This window comes from Haliaeetus albicilla, chromosome 27 (assembly GCF_947461875.1).
Source record: "Haliaeetus albicilla chromosome 27, bHalAlb1.1, whole genome shotgun sequence".
Classification (NCBI taxonomy): Eukaryota; Metazoa; Chordata; class Aves; order Accipitriformes; family Accipitridae; genus Haliaeetus; species Haliaeetus albicilla.
This window is the reverse complement of record NC_091509.1, coordinates 14739348-14764519: the sequence shown is the minus strand read 5'-3', so window position 1 is coordinate 14764519 and position 25172 is coordinate 14739348. Positions and strand designations below refer to the sequence as shown.

The 25172-nt window shown below is 53.9% G+C and overlaps 1 protein-coding gene across 4 annotated transcripts in view; it reads left to right on the top strand.

Annotated features, from left to right (window-relative positions):
• The window catches only part of LARP1 (La ribonucleoprotein 1, translational regulator), a 48732-nt gene that overhangs the window by 17008 nt on the left and 6552 nt on the right, over positions 1-25172 (top strand). The window contains exons 1-18 of one of the 4 annotated variants that reach the window (XM_069772449.1): positions 5519-5537; positions 13630-13691; positions 15334-15399; positions 16191-16362; positions 16971-17102; positions 17296-17448; positions 18163-18325; positions 18608-18752; positions 18971-19145; positions 20023-20192; positions 20498-20857; positions 22005-22128; positions 22753-22958; positions 23055-23161; positions 23541-23692; positions 23991-24135; positions 24378-24487; positions 25017-25144. In XM_069772449.1, coding sequence (XP_069628550.1) covers positions 16239-16362; positions 16971-17102; positions 17296-17448; positions 18163-18325; positions 18608-18752; positions 18971-19145; positions 20023-20192; positions 20498-20857; positions 22005-22128; positions 22753-22958; positions 23055-23161; positions 23541-23692; positions 23991-24135; positions 24378-24487; positions 25017-25144 — 2394 coding nt within the window. In that variant the 5' untranslated portion in view covers positions 5519-5537; positions 13630-13691; positions 15334-15399; positions 16191-16238. Of the gene's footprint in view, positions 1-5518; positions 5538-13629; positions 13692-15333; positions 15400-16190; positions 16363-16970; positions 17103-17295; positions 17449-18162; positions 18326-18607; positions 18753-18970; positions 19146-20022; positions 20193-20497; positions 20858-22004; positions 22129-22752; positions 22959-23054; positions 23162-23540; positions 23693-23990; positions 24136-24377; positions 24488-25016; positions 25145-25172 lie in introns of those variants that run through there. The other 3 variants (XM_069772447.1, XM_069772448.1, XM_069772446.1) reach the window with 3 other exon arrangements.

Below are 25172 nucleotides of genomic sequence, written 5' to 3'. Positions count from 1 at the left end.
ATGCAGCAGACATTAATTTAAAAAAAAAAAAAAAACCAAACAAAAAAAAAAAACAAACAAAAAGAAAACACAATCCCCAAAACCAGAACAAACAAAAACTCATCAAAAAAACAAACCCCACACAAAAAGCCTGTCTAATATTTGGCCATTCCTACATGGCAGCGATATGTTTTATGCTTTCATGTAGTGATGACTACAACTGCTGGAAGGTTACTTTCCTCCTATACATTGTACCATTGCAAATTTGGGTGTCCAGGGTGAAAGATTTTGGAAACTGGTAGGTTTTGACCATCACACATAACTGAAAACATTGATGTGTCAAGATGCAACTGTAACTCAGAGTCACTGCTGTTAGTCTGTATGTTAGTTATATACAGCTTGATCTGTCCATGAACCTGAAGATGTATATTTCAATTTGCAATACTTTGAAAAGATGCAGACTTCCCCCTTGGCTTGTTTAGTCTGTGTGTTGCTGCTGAGTATCGCTATTAATGACAACCGAGATACACACTGTATGGCCATCAATGCAAGACTGATGAAAACTTCCTGGCCTCAGTAGTGCGTGCAGCCTCGCTAGGAGAGACCCTGCAGAAATGGATTGGGGCCCTAGGGAGGCGGGGGGAGGCTGCTCTGGGTGGAGGTCCCAAATTAGGAGGGGATATAGTTTTTAAAAGCAGCTATCCATGATCTCAATTCTTGCTTTCCCAAACTGCTGGGAGCTCTTCATCCAGGTTGACGTTGTTGAAGAAGCAAGACTGAAGGAAAGGTTTATATTTTACCCAGTGATACAAAGACCAGTCAGTAAAATCCTGTTGTCTCAGATCTGTAGTGCCTTGTGGAGATGTCCTGTAGCAAAGGCACTGGGAATGGGGGTCAGTGGCTGGCTTGTCCTTGTGCGGCCTCAGACATGTCACTATGTCCACCTCCTACCTGCATCTTTGGCTTTGGAAAGCCGATTTCAGTAAGAGTAACTGGTTTTAAGTGGTCTGGTGTAACATTGGAGACAGTGTAATTTGACTTCATGAACTGAATAGAGGGCGGGAAGTCGTGTGTGTGTATGTGTTTCCAGAGCTCTAGCCAGCTAAGAGGCTGTGGTATATAACTAGATCCACTGGAGCATTGCAGAAGATGTTGAAGTAACCCAAGTAGTAATCCAACCCGTTTGTAAGTATTTTGACTTTCTCGTTTTCAGTACATGTGTGAGTGTGAAATACTAAGACTGATTTTGAAGGAGCAAAGGTATATTCCCATGTGTTGAGTTCATAAGAGGCTTTTCTCCACCCTGCTGAAGATCTGCCTTCATCAGCTGTTGGGTTTTGTCTGCCTGTGCTGCAGGCTTGGAGATGTCCTTTGGTTGGCACAACTCCATCCTCTGCCCTCCAGCTGGTTGGGGACCGCCGCAGCTGCCTCAGGGTGGGGCATGAGTGTGTGTCTGCAGCAGATAATAGCGTTTCAGTACGTGTGTGTTAGATGTCAATACTGTTGCAGAAAACATTACCTACAGAGCTTGGGGTTTTTATACAATTCTATATTTTTAAGGAGATAAGTGAAAGCTTAAACAGGATTCCTCTTAATGATAGTGGCACAGGATGCTGCACAGTCCTTTCTCATGCCTTCTCCAGAAAAGCCTTAAAGCTGCTGCTGTGCTTTTTCTTCCCATGCACTAAGCTTGTCTGGGAGCCCTGCTATCTCAAAACACAGGGAAGTGTGAAGGCAGGGTAGCACCGCTGGTGGGGGGCAGCAGGCTTGCCTGGAGCATACCTGCTCCTAGCACCAGAGTTGTGCACTCCTGAGGCTGTTGGGTTTGACTCCCTCACCTCCCTTTCATCGCTGAGGTGGTTTAACAAGTTAATTTGCTAAAGTCTGTTACTGCAAATCACCAGAACTCCCATATCTATGTCAGTGCCTATTTTCTAAGGTTAATCTTGTAAGGCCAGGTGGGTCTGTATGGCTGGTTTCCCCTCTTGGTGAGAAGTCCACTGTTCTTCCGCCCAAGGAAGTGGTTAGCATAGTGATGGAGGATGCTGAGTTGCAGTAACAGAGTTGGGACTTGCATAGGTGGGGAGCCTGAGCCAAAAATCAGCCATTTTGTAGGCACAGTAGCTATAGCGTGCCCCAAAGCATGTTCCTGCTTGTTAGCGTATGGATGCTGGAGGCGTTCTGCCCTCAGCCTGGTGTCACATGCAAGCACTATGGAGGTGGAAGGGCAGCAGTGTTTGCGTCCCGGTTACCTAACAGCATTTGGAAATAAAGCTGTTCTCGGAGAGAGGCAACTGACTTTCTTTTCTGTCTAGCACAGCAGTTCTCAGTCCTCTCCTCTCCCACATCCAGTGACTAGGATTTGGCAGCTGCAGGGTGCTTTTCAGAAGAAGCCATTCAAACTTGTGATCCAGAGCTCAGGTGGAAAGCTGAGAGACTTCAACACCCTTGAGAGATGCGGGGCTGGGCTTGGCAGAGCAGAGGGATGGACTCATATTCCCTGCTTTTGCTGTTATACGAGGCCTATGAGGGCACATCTCCACCCGGACTTCTGTGGACATGTTGGCTGTGAACGCCTAACTCCTCTGTGAAGGTGCCAATGCCATCCACCTCCCAGGACTTGCTGCTGCATGGGGTGGTGAAGTTTGCTGCCTGCTATTTAAGGAAATACTTCGCTTGTTTTAAACGGATCTCCTGCTAGCTTCATGTGCTGTTCCTGTGCCCTCCTGGTATTGTACACTGCAGCCAGGCCTCATTCTCTCAGTGGTGGAGGATCCCAGCCTTTTTAGTCTCACCTCTTAAGGGGCTGCCCCTGGGTGATCTATTTAATTGCTTTTCTCTCTGCATCTGTAACACTACTGTGCCTTTGTTGAAATGCAGAGACCAGAGCTGTCTGCAGGGTGCAGCTGTGGATGCACTGGTGTTCAACAGAGCAGTGAGTGATGCTCTGTCTTGGTCTCACTGCTCCTGATTTTTATTTTTTTTTAATCTGCTGCTGTACCCTGAGCTGATCATTTTGGAGAATTGTCAGCAGTGGCTGAGGTATCTTTCTTGAGTTGTAAATGCCACTTTGAATTAAACACTATGAAATTTTCCATAAAGAGATATAGAGATGTGGGTGATGCTCCCACTGCAAGGAAGCAGTTTTTAATCCTTTATAAAGGATCTATAAATTAGGAGAGAAAGTGCTGCGTTGCAGTCTTTTGTAGCTGGGTATACCTGCCTCCTTTGGGAAGGCTTACTCTGATTAGGGTGGTTTTTACTCTTTTACATTGTGTATTGAGACAGGGGAGGCAGCCACCTGTAGCACTGGAATTACCTGGATTGGAGAGAGTGGTTTATGCAGCAGGATCGACATGATTGTGCACCCAGGAAAAAAGTTGGCAGCATTTGTTGCATCAAAGTTACTTCGAAAAATCTTGACTTTCATTGCATCTGGCTTAAGGTGGGGGGCATAAGTGAGGATATTGTGTCTTGTGCTTGGAGAGCATGCCCTGAAATCAGCTTGGCTGAGGTATAGTAATCCTTAAGCAGCAAAAAAGGAGCCTTTCTGCCTGCTCTCAAAAATTGCAAGAATGTTTGGCTGCCTTATTGTTTTCAAGGTCTTAATGCTCTCGATTCACCAACAGGAGGAAGCCCCCATACCTGTGCTTGGTTTAATCCAGGTGATTACGGGATTGTAGGATTTCTTCAGCTCATTTCTGGAGACACTGCTTAGTGGGTGACCTAGGTCTGGCCTCCCTGAATTCCTGGGAATGTTTGCTGCACTTGGTCCTACCACCAAATCGCTATTGCTTTCCTCCCGCCCCAAGACATGCGGCTGGATTTCTGCCTGGTGGTGGCTTTGTCTTCCTTGGCCTCGCAAGCTGAGCTGCTGCTCAGTCTCCTTTCGTTATATGCGGTCGGGGAGGCAGGTTTGCAGCTGACCTGGTGCATACTTTGAGAGTCAGGTCTAGTGCTTGCTTTGCAGGTGGCCACTGCACAGGGGACATGCTGGTCCTGCAGACATCCCTTTGCAGAAGTAGCCAAAGTTGGGTACAGGAATCATAGTGGGGAGGAACTAAGAATGATGTTATTTAAATTGCATCACGGTCTACTTTCTGGAAACCCAGTCTCTGGCTCTCTTCTTTGAGATGATAAGTTTTCCAGAGGCATGTTTTGTGCAGAGTTTGCACCTTTGCCTTGTACGACCCCTCGCCCTCCTCCACTGGCACGGGCAATGGGAGCTGCACAGACCCCTGCTAGACAGCGCGAATGCTCAGAGCTGGAGGGTCTTGTGGCAGGCACTTGGCTCTCAATTCCTGTCTCTTTGTTGTTAAATATTTACGGTGAGTTGTACCAGATGCTTCCCAGGAAGGGTTTTGTCAGCTTCCAAGTCCCCAGATGCAGCTGCAGAAGAGGCTGACGGCCATTAAAGGGATCATGTCAGCACGACGCCCTGGGTTCGGCAGCGATGCGGTGACCTCTCCTCGCTCATGCTATGGGCACTGCCGGTTGTGCTGTCTCATCGGCCGCAGTGGGCTGTGCGCACAGAGCACCCCTCTGCTGATGACAAGAGATTAATGATGTCTGGTCCTCAGGCTTTTTTTTTTTTTTTTTTTTTAATTCTCCTTTGAAGCTCTTCCACTGCAGTGGGAGGGGGAGCGGGTGATGCTCTTGGCTTTTGTTGCCGCACACGTTTTTTCTGGGACCTTCTCTCCGCAGCAGTGGCGCACGTGTGTGACGGCTGCACGCTGCCTTTGCTCCCTCTCCGTTCTCAGTGTGGCCGTGTCTGTCCTGTTCGCCCAGCTGCCCTGTGGAGAGGGGTGGGCTGATCCAGGTGAGGCAAACTCCCGTTGCCAGCTCTGAGCATCACCAGCCCTGGGCGTGCAGAGGCTGGCAGCCAGAGCATCGCTGCTGAATGCCACCTCTGCACTGGTCACGCTGGTCAGGTTCCCAGTGTGCCTCCAGCTTTCAAGATTAGGTCCAGGACCTTGGGCTGGGCCCTGTTTGTTGCTCTTGGTGCTTATCAACTTTTGTGGCTGACAAGGTGACCTGCTGTGCAGTGCTGAGGGTGGGATGGGAAGGTCCCCCCTGGCCCAGGCTGCGTGCTGGTCTGCCCCCCCCTTCCCCAGTTCAGCCCGTGCATGTGCATGCACCCCAGGCTCGCTCCCATGCCTCATCTTGGTGTTACAACTCCTGGCTGGATGAGGGACTTCCCAGGTGCCATGGAGGTAGGACCTCTGGAGGTGGCAGGTCGGTTCCTCCAATGAGGGGCCAAGGGAGGGGCGGGCTTGCTAGGTCATCGTTTTTCTAACTAAATATAGTTGCCCGTGCTTTCATAAGGCTGGGATTTCTGCATCACGTGACTGTCTTATCCCTCCTGGCCGGCAGTGGGTCAGTGTAGGGGATCGTGTGTCTGAATGGGTAATAATTAACTGTTAACTAGCTTTTCATTAGAGCCTGGCAGAACAGGCAGAGTGGTGCAGCAGGGGTAAGCAGGAGTGGAGGAAACTGCTCCTGGTCCCTCCCGGAGGGTGGACAGCCCCCTTTAATTTGCAAATCAGTTGCCCCCAAAGGTGAGTGGGCTGGGTTTCTTTTTTCGCTGTGTTTTGTAAGGAGTTGCAAGTCCTGCCATGCCTTGTGTGTCTGTCCTTGCTGTCTTGTAGTTCCTGCTCATTTCACCCCTCCCTCTCCCCCCACCATTGTTGGTTTTTTTTTTCTTTTTTGTAGGTCCCAAACTATCAGCTGGTCTCCAAGCCGGCTTGGAGGAGAGCCTGACCCTCTGGCTCCTCCACGATTTGGCCTGCCTGCATGCCCTTGGGCCCCTGCAGCCTTGCCTCGGGCACCCTCCTCTCCCAGCGCCGAGGTGTCCTTGCTGAGCGGCAGCTGGATCAGCTCATGCCTTTTCTCAGGGGCCCCAGCCTGCTCATGACGGACTGACGCGGCATTTGACCGGGAGCGCTGCTGGCTTTTCCAGCCCTTCTCCCTGAACCATTTAACCTGACAGAGTGTTTGCAAGTGTCCTCAGAGGCTTTTCTCTTTTCCACTGGCTAAATGTTCTGCTGTCTGGAGACTTGTCTGCACCAGACAAGCTGGGTCAGGCACTGGTGCTGGAGTAGCCTGTCCTGCAGGGGTGGTGGGTGATGGGTGCCTTTCTCCCTGCTCAGGGAGAGCAGGGTGGCTCAGCAACTGGGGGGCCTGAACCAGCCCAGCTCCCTCGTTTTGACAGTTTCTGGAGTCCGGTCAGCTGGGTGACCTTGGCTGCATCCCTACTGCAATGCCTCCTGGGGTCTGGGAACCACTGGCTTTCCCAGGAGACACCCCTTCATTTAGGGCTCAGTTTTCCTTAGAAAACCAGGGGGCTTCCTGTGCTGTCTCATTCTGCGTGAACCTGGTGTCCCAGGGATCGGTGCGGTGGTGTGAGCGTGGATTGTGTGTCAAAAGTTTCCTAGAAATCCTCTTCAGGGAAGAGCGTTGCTTGAAAAGGTGGTGGAAAGATGTCACTTGGCCTTGAGAAAGATCATTTGCTACCTTTAATAGTAGCCATCTGTGCCAGGAAGTATCCATGGTGCCCTCACTGACGCTGTTAGTGTTAGAAATGCCTGTTGGCATTTCTTAACTCGGTCCTTCTGGAGTGTAGCTTGGCCACAAGTTGAAGGTTTCTGTCTTGGACTGGGAGGCTGCAGGGAGGATGGTTATGCATCTTTGGTAAGTCCAGACCCTTCCTGCCCCTCATCTGCCCTGGAAATAAAAGTCAGACCCTGCAGATAACTTGTGTGTGCAGAGCTTGTAACAGTTACGTGCATTTAAAAAGGAATACTGTTCATCAGCTCCCTGTGACCAGGGCTGTGTCACACCTGGTTCCCCTGCTTGCTCTAGAGGTCTCTGTCCAGGTCTAGGGTGCTGTCAGCAGAGACAGGCTCCGCACTTGGCAGTCTTGAGCTGCTTTAGCTCCCCTTGCTCTGGAGCTGTCTTGGGAGTATCAGCTGAGGGATGTGAGGGCTTGAAAAGCTGGGAGTATAACTCTGATGCCCACACTCTGAGCCCATGACAGTGCTGTCCCAGCACGCTGTATTGAACCTGCCTGTCCCCCTGGCATCCTTCCCTGCACTTTTCCAGGGCGAACTCCCGAGCTCTCGGAGCCTGCCTAGGACACCCAGGTGGGAGTGTTCTCATGCTCTCTGCAGAGCTGTCAGATGCCCTTTTTGAAGTTATTTTTAGTGAGTGATCTTTGCAGCAGTTGCAGAGCTTACATTGCAGAGAAGTGTAGGCAGCTCCCTGCTTCCTTTGCTGTTACACTAGGGCTTGTAAGGTGGAGCTGTCTGCTGAGGAGCTGCAGAAAATTGCTTGGAAGGCTTTGAGCCATGGTGCCTGCAGCTTGTCTCTTGCTCCTGCTGAACAGGCTTCCCACATGCTTTACAAGCCTGAATCCTGCTCAGCCATGCAGCTTAAGGATCCAGTCTTCTGCTTGGTCCTGACCTTGCCCATTCTACTGCAGTTTTTTCTTGCACGTGCAGGACACTTCTGATATTGCAAAGGTGTTGCAAATATCCCTCTTACCTTGGTAACAAGGCCAGATGCTGTGCTGCCAGCTGGGAGCTGCGAGACCATGTGCTGCAGGCAGTGGGGCCAGCTGTGATTCTCTGCTGTCCCCAGGAGCAGGTGGGAGCCCTTGTTGTGGAGACACTGACTCCCTTATGCTGGAAGATGTCCTTGTGATAATATCTCATTTAAAGCTGTTGAGAACTCCATCCAGAGCTCCCTTGATTTCCCCTTCCATGCATGCACTTCTGGCTACGACTGTGATTTGGAAGGAGGTAGAGCCATAAAATGTTGCAAACAGAGAGGAGGTGCAATCTGCATGCCCAGTTTGCCCTGAACCTTGCTGGTTTTGTGTACCTTATGATGTGTTCAGAATGTGAGCATGCCATGCAGTCAGTGCTATAAATCCCAGGCTTTTCCACTTACGTGTGGAGCTGCAGAGACAAGTGTTTCCCATCTCAGTCTGGCATTAGCTCTGACACATGGCTGATGCTGGTGCTGGGAGCAGCTCCTTGGGAGGCAGGCAGAGGTAGAAGCTGCTACTTGGTCTCTGGAGGTATCTGCACCTCTTTCTGCACACAGGGGTGCTACTAAATTGCTCCCTGGGAAGGCTGAGGTCCCCTCCTGTCTGCCCATGCTTCCCAGCCCCTTTACAATAAGGGTGTGTTGCCCACTGCTGCTGTCTTGCTGATGAAGAAACAGGTACAGCAGCCACGAGAGGTGGACAGAAAGTGTTGCCTGTCCCTCAAGGCTTCTTTGCCTGTAACTTCAGGGGGGGCCTCCATGGGACGGACTCTCAACAAGAAAAACCTTCAGCACTGTCTGCAGCAGGCGGGCTGCTGGTGGGAGGGGGAAGGCTGCTGTCTGCTTGTAGGTCACATCTGGCCTGCAGGACTGATCCTGCAAATGTCTCTGGAGAAGGTGTGGTGTTGGTGGGCACAAAGCTCACCGGCTTTGTCCTCTGATGGCTCGGTCAGGCTCAAACCCCAAGTCATGGAGTTCGAGTGCATGGGCAGTGATGAGTGCTACAGGAGAGCATCTGAATTAGTATCGTGCCCCTGCTACTGTGTGGATCAGGCTGCCCTGGCAGAGAGCTTGCTTGAGGCCTGGAGGAAGGACAGGAATGGGGTTGGTGCCCTGAGTTGCCCATGTTGGCAAGATGGGGATACACCTTTGTGCAGCTATTCTCTGTTGGCTCCCTAGGTCTCCTTTGGGGCCAGCACGGGGATTCTTGCAGCCACAGTGGGGTCCTGGTGGGCTTGCCTGTGGCTGGCCGCCTGCTGGGTCCCTCTTTCTTAGGGGGATTGCTTTGCAGGTTGGTGCTGTCCCACTATGTCTGTCACGTGTGTTGTACTCCAGGAGGGACTCTCCTGCCCTCCTGGAAAGACTCTGAAGGAGCTAGCTATCTCCAGGGGAAACGGCTAATTCCCAGGCTGATTTTCTCTGCCTGGACAATGAGCATGTATATACAAATAGTGTGAGTGAGTAGTAGTCTTCTTCAGTGTAAGCTGTCTAATGATTTCTGTCTTTACTCTCCTCAGAAGCTGTCATACCTGCATGTCCGTTGGTTTCTCAGGAGGTTAATGCAATACCTTTTCCTTGCCGTGTCATTTTGACTGGGGCATTATTCCCCCTCTCACTTGCAGCCTGCTCAGGCTGCTCAGGCCTTAGCTCGCCCTTGCCCAAGCTGCACTTGCTCCTTCTCACCTAGAGACCTTGAAGAAGCATTGCCAGAGCGGGTGTCCAGTCGTGTTGGTTATGAGCTGTGGTCCTTGCATGCGCCAAGACTGTCCCGTGGAGCACTGGAAGGAGGGAGGATTGTTGGGAGACTGTTGAGCAGTGAAGTGGATCCCAGTGGACTGCTGGGCACGTGGCAGGCTGTCCTGTGTGGCACCCGCGGGCTCCTGCCAGGGCTCTGGGCTAACTGGGGATACCAGTTTGGCTCTTCCAGCCCCAGCAGGACTTGCGGTATGGAGCATGCGCTCCTGCTTCAGCCTCTCCAGCGCAAAGTCCAGGCTCTTGGCTTCAAAACCACCTTCATCAGCAGTTTCTCCTAGGTGCCAGGCTGTGGGCTGGAGGAGCTTGGGGGCAGGCCGGCTCCTTTCTGTTGACTTGGCTGCCGGGGAAGGAGGGGTGTGCTGTGTCAGGGACAGAGCGTGTGCCGCAGCTGAGGACTCTGCATTCTTGCTGGGAGCCCAGGCTGCCCTCTGAGGCTGTCCCAGCTGGTGCTGGGGTGCTCTGAGCCTTGTCTACAGTGCCCATGAGTGGTAGGTATGCCAGGAGCAGGCACTACAGCTTTCTTGCTAGAGGATGCAGTTATTTCTGCAGTATAATGCCAGGTCTCTGCCCAGCCATGCAGATTTATGCCACCTTCTCTAAAAGTCCATTATAAAGCTGCATTGGATGTAAGAAAAGGTAGGGAACCAGGCCAGCGGGCATTGGGTTTGATTTTCCCGGGTAAGGTAGTAAATACATCTCCTAGGCCAAGCTCAGTGGTCTTACGGCACGTGTCCCTCTTGGTGGGCCGCGGTCGTCGGGGACACACACGTTTAGCTGTGGACCAGCTGTCACCCTGGCTGACTGGTCCTTGTGCAATGGCTCTTCTCCTTCCAGGTATGAGGCGTTTGCTCACCTGGACGCCCCTGTGAGCTTCTGCCTCAAGGTCTGCTGTGCCACAGCCCGCCACGGGCTGCAATGAAAGCACAAGGTGCCTGCGCAGCCTTGCCCTTCTTGGTGCTTGCTGGGTGCATTGGGGAGTGAGCAGCAAAAACCAGTGAATGCTTTGGCTGTGCCTTGGCCGTGGGAGGCGTTTGGCCGCAATACTGGCATTGAGGCTGCCATGCTCCCACCTGTGCCTTGTCCCCTTGGTTGTTAAGAAATAACCTCCTCTTGGCTGGGCAACCCCATGGGCAAATGATCTGGTTCTGGCTGCAGGCAGCAGATCAAAACTCGAGACATGCTTTTCTGTTCCTGGCTGTGCCAGCATCTGCTCTGTGGCCGCAGGCAAAGCCGCTCCTTCCTTCCCTGTCCATTGTCCCCTTGCCAGTCTCACACCACTAAAGCCCCAGCTCCTGCTGCAGCTGTTTAGTCTGTCCTCTCGCATGGAGGGGCCCAGTTTTTTGGCAGGGGCAGTCAGCTGGTGCTGGCGGAACTGAAAATTCCTTATTGCCACCAAATAAATGCAAAAGGAGGTTTGTGAAATGCTGGCAGGTCTGAGACATCTGTCAGCAGCTTTTAGGTGTTGAGCTATCAACCGGGGCAGTATCTAGCATCCCCCACTAGCACTACTTTTCCTGAGCTCCTGTGTGGGGGTGAGCAACACCCGCTTGCTCCCTATTTCCCAGGTTGATGCAGTGATGAAGGGCAGCAGGGTTTTCCTGCAGCAGGGTTTGGGCAAGGGGGTCTTTTCAGCTGTGCACCACAAGATGTGCTGCTGTCCTGATATGAAGGTTTTCTTCTGAAGCCTGAGCACCTGGGTTAGCCTAAATGTGGTTTGGGTGGGTTGGGTTTGGGTTTTTTAAACTAGAGTTTGCTAGTAGTGTCTGCAAGGGAACATGAGTAGTTTTGGGTTTGATGTCCAGGAGCTTGACTACAGAATGGCTGATGGGCTGGAGCTGGGGCCCTCAGTTAGGCTGACATGCCCTGGAGGGTGCCAGGCATGCACAGCTTCTGCTCGCCATGGCCCTTGGCCCTGTGGGTGGTGTGTTTGTCTACCCACTAGCATAGTCACACTGTCTTCAGTCTCCTGCCTTGGTCTGAGCATCTCTACCATGACTTGCAGATCTTGACTCCATCCAGGCTGGCGAGAGCCGCCTGCAGCCCCTGCCGCGGTGCTGGTGCTGGCCTGGCTGCGCTCCCTGGAGCAGCCTCCCTGCCAGGCTGCAGCGCTTTGCTTTGTGTTTTGTCTTCCGCAGTGCTCTGCAAATGCTAATTAGTCTTCTCAGCACCTCAGATAAGGGATCCTTGTTCCTATCTCGCAGATAAGGAAACTAGCAGAACTTGTTTCAAACAACCTCCTCCCTCGCAAAGATGATGGGAGTCTGTGGCACCCGCCGCTGCAGCCTGTGCCCCTGCATCCTCTTTCAGGAGAGGTTGTGAGAGGGCCTCTCTTTGGTCCCCAAAAAAGCACGAGCACATCTGTGGCCATGAGGCTCCTGAGCTGAAGCAGCTGGAGAAAAGGGCTGGATGCCATTGCTGCGAACCCCGGGGCTGCCGTGTGGCGGGAGTAGGTGCCCGGGTGGGATGCTCACAGTGAGAGGGAGCCCTGCTCTTCCCTAGCCAGAGAGATCGGTGCCTAATCAGGCTGCAGAGCAAGTTCGCTTATTTTTTTCTGGATTGCCAGGCATGTCAGTGCTGTTGGAGCAGGCAGAGGTGCTCCATACCTGTGGAAAACTGGGCTGGCTGCGGGTTTGTGCTGTAGCACTTGGTGGCTTTTGAAGCTATATTTAGTTGGTGACATCTGTGGGCGTTGAGTGGAGGATTTTAGGGGCTGTTTTGAAAGCGCTTGCTCTTCCTACACTAGCAGGAAAGTTTAAAAGCCTTGTGGCAAGCTTTGTGCCATTAAACAGGGATTCTCAATGAGGTGCACGTGGAATAAATGAGGGACACGTGGGACTGCCGCTGCACTTGGGGGGGAAGCAGTGCAGGTGGGCTGGGGAGGTCTGGGGAAGAAAGGGGAGGATTTGGCGACCTAGCTGAGAGCTTGGGCTCTCCTGGGTGTAAAATCCCCATGCAGGAGCCTTGGGGAAGGGAACTGGCGAAGGGGAGTGCACGTGGCTCTGTCGTGCCGTGTCTGACTGCCTTATTGACACTTCAAAGCCTCCAGCTCTGAGCAAGGCTGGGCTGGCAGGATGAATCACAGGTTTCAAGGCTAGGAAGGGGACCGGTTTTGATCATCTAGGTAAAGTTGTCCTGCTTTATGCAGGAGATCAAAGCCAGCTTTGAGTACAGCTGGGTAGGTAGGCTATTCAGGGTGTTTCCCAGGGCATCCCCAGATAGCCTGTGTCGCGCCTCTGGGCTCTTCTCTGCACGTCCCTCCCACCCTTGCCCCCCACCCTAGTCTGGGGTGCTTTTCTTGGAAACAAAGCCAGCAGAGTCAGCAGAAATGCTCGCTCCTTCCAGGTCCATGGCACCGGCATGGGCTGCTCCTCAAGGGAGGGGCTGGTGGGCTCTCCTCTCCCGGTGGAACGCTGCTGTTGGGGAGGAGACCCTCCTATGTGGTCCTTGCGGGGCTGGTGTGTGTTAGGCAGTGGCGTGCTGCTCTGTTGGACTCTGCGTGTGCCCTGTGTAAGCCTGCTCCGGGTCCAGAGACCTTGCAGCCAAACCTAGGAGGGAGAAAACAAGTCAAAATTTCTTCTTCTGCTTGTATGGAGGTGGTGTGTGAACAGGAGCCAAGACAGGTCATGGTGAGGCTGAGGTCTTGACTTGCTGCAGGTCTTGTGTGAGGTCCATGGTGGTGTGAACCCCGACAGTTGCATTCTGATACCTTAAAACACCCCAGAGGCACTCAAGTGCCTAAATACTTTTGGCTGTAGCAGGATTAGGCACTTCCCAGATCTGGCTCCTTCTCTTTGTACGTTCCCCCATGTGAACTTGCTGCCCTGTGCTGCAATGCACTGGAGATCAAAGCACAAGTTGAGCAGCACCCATGTGCTGCAGGTTTGCACGTCCCTCCATCAGAGCCCTCCTTTGCTCCCTGGGGAAGGCTGGGCACATTGGCGTGGTGATGGGCCTTGCCTGTTCAAGGGCATGTTTGTTTTGCTGTGCAAAACAGCTGATCTTGTTCTGCGTGGTGCTTTACGGAGTGAGCTGAACTCCTTGCCACCCCTCCTCCCTGGCTGGCAGGGCTAAGTGGGGAGGTCTGAGCTAAGTCAGGGAGTGCCTTCCTGTGGCAGGATGGTGTTAAAGGTCCATTTCTTGGCTACCTGGATTGATCAGTTGTCTGATCTTGATGGGGCCCTTCTGAGACACAGGTCAGGAGCTGGCTCTGTTTTCTGTTCACCTTTTCCTCTTAGCCCCTCTTTGCTGAAGGGGGAGCTGGCTTGCTTCCCACCTGTTTCCCTCTAGAGCTAACACTTCCACAACCCTCAGCTGCGTTTTAACAGTTTTGTTCTCCTTCTTTTGTAGAACATACAACTCCTGCAAAAGTGGTGAGGGCTGCCAACCCGAGACAGCGGAAAGGAAGCAAGGTAAGGCCATGCCTGCTGTCCCCCTCACTGGCTACCAGCTTCTGGTGCAGTTGTCAACACTGCATGAGCATCTTGAGGGTCTGGTGAGCAGACCGCTTCCTTCGCCAGCCTGATTGTGGAGGGGTTGATGTGCTGGCTTGGATGCTTGCAAGAGTGTCGAGAACATTCTGATTCTCCATGTCCTCTTCAGCATTTCAGTGGTCTTGCATGCTGCCTGCCTGGTTTTCTGCCCAGCTAGGCTAGGGGAGACCTTCTCACCTCCCCTCTCACAGAGGGGCACTTGGAGCACAGCACTGGATGTGGAAAGCCTCTCCCCCATCACAAGGACACCCCAATAAGCCAGTGCCCTGCTTTGCAGTGCAGACAGGGTGGCGGTGTGACAGAGTGGTGTGTCTGCAGGTCTTTTCTTCCCTGTGCAATCTGTTCTTTACTGGCACACGGAGAGCCAGCGTAATTGACTTCAAACAAAGCAACTCCTTTGGAGGAATCGGGGCAATCTGTTCCAGGGGATCAACATGTGATGGAGGGACAGTTGCTTCTGAGGATGTTGCATGCTGCTGGGGCACAGCTAGGGATGTGGGCTTTTGGTGTTGGCTCCCAGCAGCCAGTGAAGATGCATCTGTAACTTGATATGACTTTCCTTAACTGTTCCATCTCAGGGAGAGGAGGGCCCTGGGGATGGAAGGTGCTCCTGTCTGTGAAAGAGGCATGGTCCTGCACTGGAGGTAGTTTTCCCAGGAAAGCTGCCTTCTGGGGAGAGGAGCATGGCACTTGAATGTAGAGATGTGATCTCCTGAGGGACTCTGACTCCAAATTAATCTAGAAATAATAACTCCATAAGTGCAAGGAGGAGTTTCTGTGCCTGGATAATCTTAAACTCAATGCCCAGCCATGATTCATCGTGTGCCTGGGCAGCTGTTTGGGTCCTTTCCTCTCTGTCCTGCAGGTCCTCTCTAAAACCTGGGGGAGGTAGAAGTGATGGTAGTGGCCAGCTCACCTATTCAGCAGAAAAGTGACTGGTGGTCCCCTATGTGGCCATGGGGTGTTTGGAATGAGGGAGCTCCCATCACCATCACATACCTGCTTGAATTTTCCCATCAATTCTACTAAATGATCCCTTGCTTTGTTGTTGCCAGCACTTGGTTGCAGTTGAGCACTTAAGTGAAGCTATGCCTGGCTGTAACCTGCTACTAGGTGGGGGCAGCTTCTTTAATGGAGTGTAGCTGCTTCAGGTGGGTTTAGGATGCTAAAGCTGTGTGCTTTCCCTGTCCAAGGGACAGTGCCTATGATGAGTGAGTTACCTCAGGTGGCTTGGTGCCAAATGCTGCTGCTGGGGCAAGAAGTTTGGTGGGAGCTGGGATGCTCGTAGCTTATGGGGCTGGTGGCAGCCTGATTACGATCCCTGATCGACACAAACTTGTCTGCAGTTACTTGGGATTAAACTGGGGGCCCTGCTTGGGTAGGGAGGGGGGCTGTATATATGCAGCTTGGGTGTCACCCCCAAACCTCCCGGGGACAGCCGTCTGCAGGACAGCGGTGGGTGGTGGCTGTGACAGTGTAGCTGGAAGGGCTTCTGGCTGCTGATGCAGGGAACAGCACCTGCAGCTTGTGTGCTAATGAGACCTTTCTCTTTGGATACAAGGTTGGTGACTTCGGTGATGCCACAAATTGGCCAACACCTGGAGAAATAGCCCACAAGAGCATCCAGGTGAGAACACAAAATCGCTCCCGTAAGCAGGATAAAGCCCTTGCAGAGCTTCCCGTCCCTCTGTGGTGCTGGGAGTGCTGGCTGAGCCGGGCCATTTGGGGTCCTGAGTGTCACCGCGGAGGCAGCCAGGAATAGCGTGCAGGGGATTTCCTTTTAGGGCTGCCCTGTGCGTCGGGCTCCCTCCCTCAGTGCTATTCTGGGAGCCTGGAGCCCAGGCTAAACCCCTCGGCTGGGTGAAGCAGGTAGGGCAGCTCCCAGACCCATTCTCCTCAGGGCTGCTCAGTGCAAGAAGGGGCTTGGGCAACAGTCAAGACTTCCACAGGAGGAACTGAAAATGTGTGAGAAAGGGCTTGTGTGCCTTAGGGGCCTGGCCTTCCTCTCCTGCTAGGGATGTGGGTGTCGTTGAAACCTTTCTATTTTTGGATGCTGCTTTGCCAGCTCCTGGCTGTCTGTCAGGACATGAGGGTCACTCACCCTTTTGTCATTGGGGCAGTCCGGTCCCTTGTAGGACACCCCCATGCAGGAGCACCAGGCTTCCCTGGCAGTCCTTTTCGGTAACTTCTGTGCCTGGGGCTTGCGTCTCAGCTTGAGCAGCTCCCGGCATCTGTAGAGGCCCTTGCCCTGCTCAGACATAAGCCCTTTCCCAGGAACAGGACAGATCTGGGAGGCAGGGAGCAGGGGTGCTTCTAGCCTAGGGCAAGGTCCTCCTGTTCCTGCTGGGACAGCTGGGGTCTGCCTCCAGGTCTTCATTTCTCCCACCTCTCATCTTTCCTGCACTGCTGTGTCTCCAGCAGCCGCACAAAGCACCATCCCTCCGGAAACTGCCTGTCAAGAAAGACATGAAAGAGCAGGAGAAAGGGGATGGGAGCGACGGCAAAGAGAGCCTGAAAACCAAATCGGATGAGTCTGGGGAGGAGAAGAATGGAGACGACGACAACCAGAAGTCAGCCCAGAAGAAGAAAGGTAAGGCAGGACCTGGTGGGGACAGTCCCCTGGACTCAGCCTGTCACCACCTCTGCGACCCACAGCCAGGTGGAAGGGTCCATCACCTTCCCTGGGGGCCTTGCTGCAGGACATGGTCCCAGCGCGGGGACAGCTGTGGTGAAAAGGTGTTTGCAGGCTTCAAGGGGACAAAGCGTCATTTTGGTGGGAGCAGGTGGAGCAGGGCCCAAGCAGGGGCATATGTGTGTCTGGGGAGCGTGGCCATAGTCTGCTCTCTCACGTGTGCTCCGTGGTGGCACAGAAGAGCCCCTGACTTGGTTGCATCAGCTGTGGTTGACAGGCAGGCTCGGTCTGGCCTGGGGTCAGCAGGCAGAAAGGGGCAGAGGAAGGATAAGTGCCTTGAAGCAACGAGGGAGTTTTGTGTCATGTCCCTCCATGCCCAAGAGTCCCGGTCGGAGCCTTTCTGCATCCAGTGAGGCCTGGAGGGATGTCTGAGGACAGGGTCAGTCCAAAAGGCCCTGCTGCTTTCTCTCCTCCATATGTGGGGGCTGTGTGGCAAGAGGGGGCTGCGGGGGAGGAAGCAGACGCTCTCTGAACCTGTGTCACACCCAAACCCTGTCCTTTTGCAGGCAACAAACACAAGTGGGTCCCTTTGCAGATAGACATGAAGTCAGAGGTGCCTAGGGACAAAACGGCCTCTCGGAACAACCGGCAAAACGAGCAGCACAGGCACCCCTCCAACAACCGCAGCGAGCTGAAAGGTGGGGGCTCAGGCTGGGGACCCGCTCTCCCTGCCCTGGCTGCAGGGCAGAGCAAGCCCTGATGCCCAGGCATGGCATGGGGCGGTGGGCACGCTTCCTGCGTTCAAAGGGCTCCAGGTGCAGCGGGCTTGCTCCAGGCAGGTGCTTTCATCCCGTAACAATCCTCCTGCCTCTCCTTCCCTGTCTGCTGCAGGCTGGCACCCGGACAACAAGCACGAGCGCAGCTGGCAGGACCATGATGAAACCTCCAGCGTGAAGAGCGAGGGAGGAGCTGTGCGAGGGACCTTCCGGGGCCGAGGCCGTGGCCGCGGCAGGGGCCGTGGCCGTGGCAGAGGAGGTGATCGCTGTATGTGTGGTCTTGTGGCGGCAGGGAGAGAACAGGGCATATGTTGAAGTGTGCAGGGCTCTGGGAGTGTGTGTGTGAGACCTGGGGCTCCAAAGCAGGCTGGGGAGGGCAGAGCGCGGTGGGGATGCAGGGAAATATTGTGGCAGGTCATCCCAGCTGGTAAGTTGAGGTGCTTTTAATAAAAGCAAATTATTCTCATTAGTATCTTAATAAAGGCAAATGTCTTTCTGCTACTCAGGCCAAGCTCTTCCACCTGTTTTCTGCCCCTTGTAGTACCCCTGCATGCAGGAGTTGAAGCATGCTGATACTCGGTGTAGGCTTTGTCATGTTGAGAGCCAAGCAGGAGTCATGGCTTGGATGGGGAAGAGCATCTGCACTGGCATTTGACAGGGCAGTGTCTGTGCTAACCCTGACGCAGCTTCAGTGTAGGGCCTTTGTGTGTCACCTGGGCTGCCTAGTTGCTCCTGGGTAAGAGGGCTCCTGACCTCTCTTTGGCTTGGTGTGTTGAAGCTTCGCTGTGATCCCTTCTGCAGCAAAGGCTGAGAGCAGGAGGATGAGGGATGTGGGTGAGTGATGCCCCGTTCTGGGCTGCTATGGTGGCCCCAGGAACAGTGCAGAGGGAGCTATTTGTGCATGATTCCGGCCCCATCTGGAAGTGCAGCCTGTCTAGCAGATCCCAGGGGCTTTGTGCTAACCCTTACTGGTGTCCCACAGGGCACTTTGACTACCAGTATGGGTACCGGAAATTTGAGGGCTCGGATGGCTCCCGCACCCAGAAGTACGCTAGCAACATCACTTACTACTTTGACAACATCAGCAGTGCCGAGCTCTACAGCGTGGACCAGGAACTGCTCAAAGACTACATCAAGCGGCAGATGTAAGCACCACCTCTTCTTGTTTGAGCATTGGTTGTTGGTGGGATGTTCACAGATGCCCTCCCTGCAGACTGCATAGCTAATCCCGTGCATAGGCTTAGAGCCAAGGTGCGTTGACTTTGTGCCACACAGCTTATAGCACCAGCTTGCCCCAAGTCTGGGCTCCCCAGGCTGTCTTTGTTCAGCCTCGCAGTAGCAGAAGCATGTGTGGGGGATTATTTCCTTGGGGGTGCCCAGAGGAAGGTGGCTTGGAGCTGCCACTCAATGATGTGTTGTCCATACAGAGAATATTACTTCAGCGTGGACAACCTGGAGCGAGACTTCTTCCTGCGTCGCAAGATGGACTCAGACGGCTTCCTTCCCATCACCCTGATTGCCAGCTTCCACCGGGTGCAGGCTCTGACCACCGACATCAGCCTCATCATCAAGGTGAGGGCAAGGAAAGATGAACTTCCCTTCTTGTTCTGCTTCTTGCCACCCCTGTCTGAGGCCTGTTTTCTAGATGGGCTATGGGTGAGATGCAAGTGGAGCCTGCCTTTGTCCTTGACTGGCTCCCTCCTCCTCTTGGTCCCTTGGAAGGGTTGGGGCTGAGCCACTCAAGGTGCCAAGGCAGGGCCCTAAGTTAACCGGGTATCACTTGGTTCCAGGCTCTGAAGGACAGCAAGGTGGTGGAAATCGTGGACGAGAAGATCAGGAGAAAAGAGCAGCCAGAAAAATGGGCTCTGCCTGGCCCTCCTATGGCAGACTACACACAGACGGACTTCTCGCAGTTCATCAACTGCCCTGAATTTGTGCCCCGGCAAAGCTTCCAGAAAGAGACAGGTGAGCACTGGGGGGAATGTGGAGGGAGGTGTGGGATGCAGTGTTGGTACTGCAGCAGGACTGAGACCTGAGAGTCAGGAGTGTTCCCCAGGGCAGGGCTCTGCCCTTTACTTTCTCCTTGGTGGTGGGAGCTGGTATGGGCTCTGTCCTCAGAGCCCCAGAGTGCTGCTGTCTTGGTACGTGGGGACACATGAAAGAGACTGAGTCTGTGGCTTTTGCTCTGCCGGGGACTGAAGGGAGTCAGGGAGGGTCAGTCCTGCTGGAATTCTCTCGGCTGTGCCTGGAAATACTCTACTGCTTCTGGGCAGAGCAGAGGACACTCATGAACCCAACTTTTCCTTAATGGGTGAGGAGATACTGGGCACAAATGGGGCAGCAGGTATGGAGCTGTCAACCACATGCTGGGGAAGGGTCTGCTGTCCTTCATGGTCTGACCCCTACTCTTGTCACCCCATCCCATGGGGGCTGGCAGGAGCCCAGGGCTGGGCCTGAGAGGCCAAGTGGAGGATCTTCTTGGTGCTGTCATAAGAGTTAGTTTTGGCAGAAGATCTGTTCCCAAGGGCTCCAGACTGTCTTGGGAAAGTTTCCCGAGAGCAACAGAGCACCTGCTTTTAGGGCTTTGTGTGTCTGGGGAACTGTCACGTGCAGAGCTCTGTGGCCACCACCGGCACCAGAGCCTTAATCAGAGACTTCCCCCCTCCCCGCCCCAGCACTTGTGGTGAGTGTGCTCATGAGCCTTGGCTGCTGGATACTAGCTAGTCCTGCAAGCTGTGTCATGCTGCCAAAAAACCACCTCTTCAGTTGGGTGCTTTAAGTACACAAACCCCTAGGCTCCCTCCCTCCCTCTAAAGCACCCTATGGCTCTTGTTGGCTCTAGAGTCTGCTCCTGGGTCCCCGCGTCCTGCCAGCCCAGTCCCCACCAAAACAGAGGAGGTCAGTAACCTGAAGACGATGCCCAAGGGCCTGTCTGCAAGTCTGCCAGACCTGGATTCAGAGACGTGGATTGAAGTGAAGAAGAGACCTCGGCCCTCCCCAGCCAGGCCCAAGGTAGGTGGTGATGTAGGAGCTGTCAGGGTGGGGGTCTCCCAGTTGTCTGGGTGACTCGAATCATAAATAGGCAGGTTTCAGATCCAATAGGGTTTGATGGTCGTGGGTGTGATGTCCTAGACTGTCCTGGCCCCATCTGATCCCCTCTGGAGCTGCTCCTCAGTGGTGTAAATAAAGCGTTCTCCCCAGGTGGGCAGCTTCTGGCTGCAGTGGGCAGACAAGGGGTAATAGTTGGGTCTCCAAGCAGTAGGCTTGTGTTGCTATGTGGTCTTCACTCTGTGTCACCCTTGCCCCCCTACCTGTAGAAACCAGAGGAGTCAAAGACGCTGCAGCAGCAAAAGCAAAAGGACCAAGACGAACCTGAGGAGCTAGACTTCCTCTTCGACGAGGAGATGGAGCAGATGGATGGCCGCAAGAACACTTTCACTGACTGGTCAGATGAAGATTCGGATTACGAGATCGATGATCGGGATGTGAACAAGATCCTCATCGTGACGCAGACACCTCCTTACCTGCGCCGGCATCCTGGTGGGGACCGGACTGGCAACCACACATCCAGGGCTAAAATGAGCTCAGAGCTGGCCAAGGTGATCAATGATGGGCTGTACTACTACGAGCAGGACCTGTGGACAGAGCAGTTTGAGCCGGAGTATTCACAGATCAAGGTGAGAGTGGTTGATCCAAAGAAGGGAGTGCGTGTGGAGCACACAGCACCTCATGTGCAGCAGGCTGGCTACCTTGTTGGTGAGGGGTGGAAAGGGCAGTACAGCAGGTTACAGCCCACTCGTGGGTTAGAGCTAAACCAGGGTTAGTCCACTTGCAGAGCCTGGGATTCCTGGCTCGCAGCGTCATGCTCTACTGTATCAGGGATAAACACAGCTCTGTAACGTAGTGTGAGGCTGCAGCCAGGTAAACAAAGCGCCAATAATGAGGTGACCTGGAACATGGGCCCCATTGCTCTGCTGTCTGCCATGGTCTTGGCAGGCAGTGCCAGATCTATGGGGCGAAACAGGTGTCTCTGCACTGTCCATAGTGTCCAGCACTCCATGGCACGGTCCCTTAGAGACTGCGCTTACTGGGGACAAGTTCATAGATGGCTGGGCTGCACTTGGCCTGTGCTCTTCTCCATTTTGGTGCCAGTTTGCATAGACTTGGGCTTTTTATAGAAAGCCCATCTGCTGCTTTGAAACATTTGGGTCCCAACTTGGCGACTCTCACGGTCAGGGACTTGCATAGACTCGTTCAGCAACGGAAATTATTTTGGCTGTGAGGTGGGATGGCCTGTTGGAGCTACCAGCTGGGCTCAGTGTTCCCATGTCTGGTACCTGGCACATTGCTGAGGCGGTCTGCTCTCTGGGGTGGCAGAAGCTGAGGGTGCAGGCAGAGCAGGTGACAGAAGGACAGTGTGTGCTTGCGGTATGGATCCTTCAAATACATGGGAGCATTGTGCCCCACTGCCGGTGTGGCTGTGAGAATCCAGGGAGGAGGCTCTAGGGATGCAAGAAGATGGCAGGAGCAATGGTGTCCTCGCCAAGCATGGGTTACCGAGCTTGCCTTGAACCTCGTTGCACCAGCACTGGCCTGGGTGGGTAAAAGACTGAAAGAAGCAAGCAATGATTAGTGGAGCTGTCTTGTAGTATCCCTGAAAGCTCGGGAGCACGAAGTGGCTCAGATCTGGCCCATGCAATGCCCAGTTTTGTCGTGCCCAGCGTAGTGGCTGTTGCACAAGCAGAGCTGTGGTCACGGTGAGCTGATGGGATGAGGGGAGAAGAGGGCAATTGGTTGCTTCATCATCTTCCTCTTCCAATGCAGCAAGAGGTGGAGAACTTCAAGAAGGTGAATATGATCAGCAGGGAGCAGTTTGACACCCTGACCCCAGAGCCCCCTGTGGATCCAAACCAGGAAGTCCCTCCTGGTCCCCCCAGGTTCCAGCAAGGTAAGAGACAAGGGGCATGAATGGGCAAGACTGAATTTGTCTCTCTTCCTCCTGGTGAGAGGTCCTCAGAGGTTGGGTAGCAGCTGGGGAGAAGAAATTGGGGCCACAGGTGTGTGGGATTATCTTTCCCAGAGCAATGGTTGTCTCCCAGCTGAATGTTTTGGGGCTCCAGAAGAGGAGGCCCAAAAGCAGGGGTGTCCCAGTTGAGTGAGAAAACCTTGGCAGACTTTGATGTAGTCCCCTGGATGTGACTTTCTTCTTGGACCCTCCCTGAGTACCTGGAAGGCAGCTGCCTGCTGGGATTTGTTTGCCTGTGTGTGGCACCTGCTGCCCTGTCCTTCTCTTGGGAATGGGGGATTTGTCACTGCTGTTAGCCACTAGGAAGCAGATACCTTGTGGGATCCCTGGAAGCTCAGTCCTTGGATCTGGTGCTAGGCTTTGGGCTATCTGGCCAAGCTGGTGACTTGCTGGATTTGAAGCTGCTTGTCTCCGAGGGCTGGGATGTGTCCCTGCATTCCTGCCCCTGCTGCTTCCCATCCGCCAGATGGATGTCCCTTGGCTGTAGTGATGCTCTTGTGCTTAGAACTCAGCTTGACCCATGGTGGGTGGGGGATCTCTTTGCAGTACCTACAGACGCTTTGGCTAACAAGTTGTTTGGAGTCCCCGAGCCTTCAACCATTGCCCGGTCTTTGCCTACGACTGTACCAGAATCACCCAACTACCGCAACGCCAGGACCCCCCGGACTCCTCGCACGCCTCAGCTGAAGGACCCTACACAGACGCCCCGGTTTTACCCAGTGGTGAAAGAGGGCAGGACGATAGATGCCAAGGTGGGACCAGGGCTGGGGTGCACAATGGGAGCTGGGGTTTCCCAGCTGGGTCCTGGGGAGGAAGGAGACACATCCCTGATGCACCATGTCTTGCAGACCCCGCGGAAGAGGAAGACAAGGCACAGTTCGAACCCCCCAATGGAGTGCCACGTGGGCTGGGTGATGGACTCTCGGGAACACAGGCCCCGAACTGCCTCCATCAGGTACCAGAGACAGGCACATGAGGTGACACAGGAGCCAGAAATGGGAAAGGGAACGAGTGTGGGAAGGAAGGGGAAAGGCAGCGTCTGGTCTTGCAGGGGAGGTCTCCTGTTAGGTGGCTGCAGAAAGGGCTGGGACCCAACTTGTCCCTCCTAGAAGGAGCTGAGGAAAGTCTGAAGCCTTGGAATAACGAGATGGGACTCGTTTGGAAACATTGGTTCCCTTCCTAGTAGGATACCCCATGGCTCAGGTCCCAGAGTAGACAGTCACAGGGAGTTGGTGGGACCAACAGACAAGTGCTGTGGGGTGGAGTGTGACCCCACTCTTCTGTCAGCTGGGTGATGCCAAGGAAGGGGTTTGACAGGAGTCTCTCATGCTCAGCTCCAGCCCCTCGGAGGGGACCCCGGCTGTTGGAAGCTATGGCTGCACCCCGCAGTCCCTGCCCAAGTTTCAGCATCCTTCGCACGAGCTGCTCAAGGAGAATGGCTTCACGCAACACGTCTACCACAAGTACCGTCGGCGCTGCCTTAATGGTAGGGATGCCTGCGCTGTGAGGTGTGGGGCAGGGTGTCTGTGCTGTGCTGCATCGGCGGGCAGGGTACGGCTGCAGAGCATGCACACAGAGATAAGCAGGGTACTACAGGACAACCTTGCTGGTAGCTGATGTTTCCCCACAGTTTGTGGCGAGCATGAGCTGTGGCTCAGGGTGTCCAGCACTGGGGCTGGGTGTAGTCACAGTGCCATAGGGCCCTCCTGTACGTGAGCCCCTGTGCAAGAGCTGGCTCCCTGGGCAAGGATCTGCCTTGTAAGCATCCCCTTTTCCCAAAACAGAGCGGAAACGACTGGGCATTGGTCAGTCCCAGGAGATGAACACGCTTTTCCGGTTCTGGTCCTTCTTCCTCCGAGATCACTTCAACAAGAAAATGTATGAAGAGTTCAAGCAACTGGCTGTGGAGGACGGGAAGGAGGGATACAGGTAGGTAGGAGACGAGAGGTGGAGTGGCCTTTCCTGGGAGGGGAGTGCGGGAAGAAGAGTTCGGCTTTTTGCAGTGCTCACAGCAAAACAAAGGCAGCATCTTTGCTTTGCTTGAAGGTAGGACTGGGGTTGCCCTCAGTCACCTCCTGCTGCTGGTACACAGCGGGGCTCTTGCCTTGAGTCTCTCTGCCCGGGTGTTGTGTGCACCAGTGTCTGAGCACCCTGTGCTGCTCTGTTCCCAGGTACGGTCTGGAGTGCCTTTTCAGATACTACAGTTACGGGCTGGAGAAGAAATTCCGGCCAGACATATTTAAGGACTTTCAAGAAGAGACCATCAAGGATTACGAAGCTGGTAGGTGCCTCCTTCGGCCTCCCCTGGGATTGGCAGCAATGTTGCCCAACTGCATGGCTGTTCCGGGCCTCTTCTCGTGACTTTGGGGAAGCCACGTAATGCTGTACACTAATGTGTGCAGTGGGGACTGGCTGGACATCCTGTTGCTCTCTTCACGGGACAGGGTTGGGTGGATGCTTACCGTCCTGAAAACTGCTGGGGGGATGGAGGAGGGCAATGGGAGGTTGTAGCTCTCCCAAAACATTTCTCTAGAGGCACTGGTTCCTCTAGGATTTCTCAAGGCCCTGCAATTTCTCAAGTGACTGTCACCACCAGGTCAGCCGAGCCTGAGGACTTCCCCCGTCAAGAGGGCTGCCCATTACTGGTGCAGGGTGCTTCCCTCCAGGTTCTCCATCTTGCCTCGGTTGTGCCCATCAGCGGGACAGGAGGGTCTGTGGGGCAAGCGGTGGGGAAGCCTGGAGGAAAGGGTTCTGACAGCTGGTTTGATTTTTGCCCTGCTGACATCAGGTTTGGTTTTCCTCCTCTTCAGGACAGCTCTATGGGCTGGAAAAGTTCTGGGCCTTCCTAAAATATTCCAAAGCCAAAAATCTGGACATTAACAGCAAACTGCAAGAATACCTCAGCAAGTTCAAGCGCCTCGAGGACTTCCGAGTGGATGTGAGTAGACACAATGGCTGCACCACAC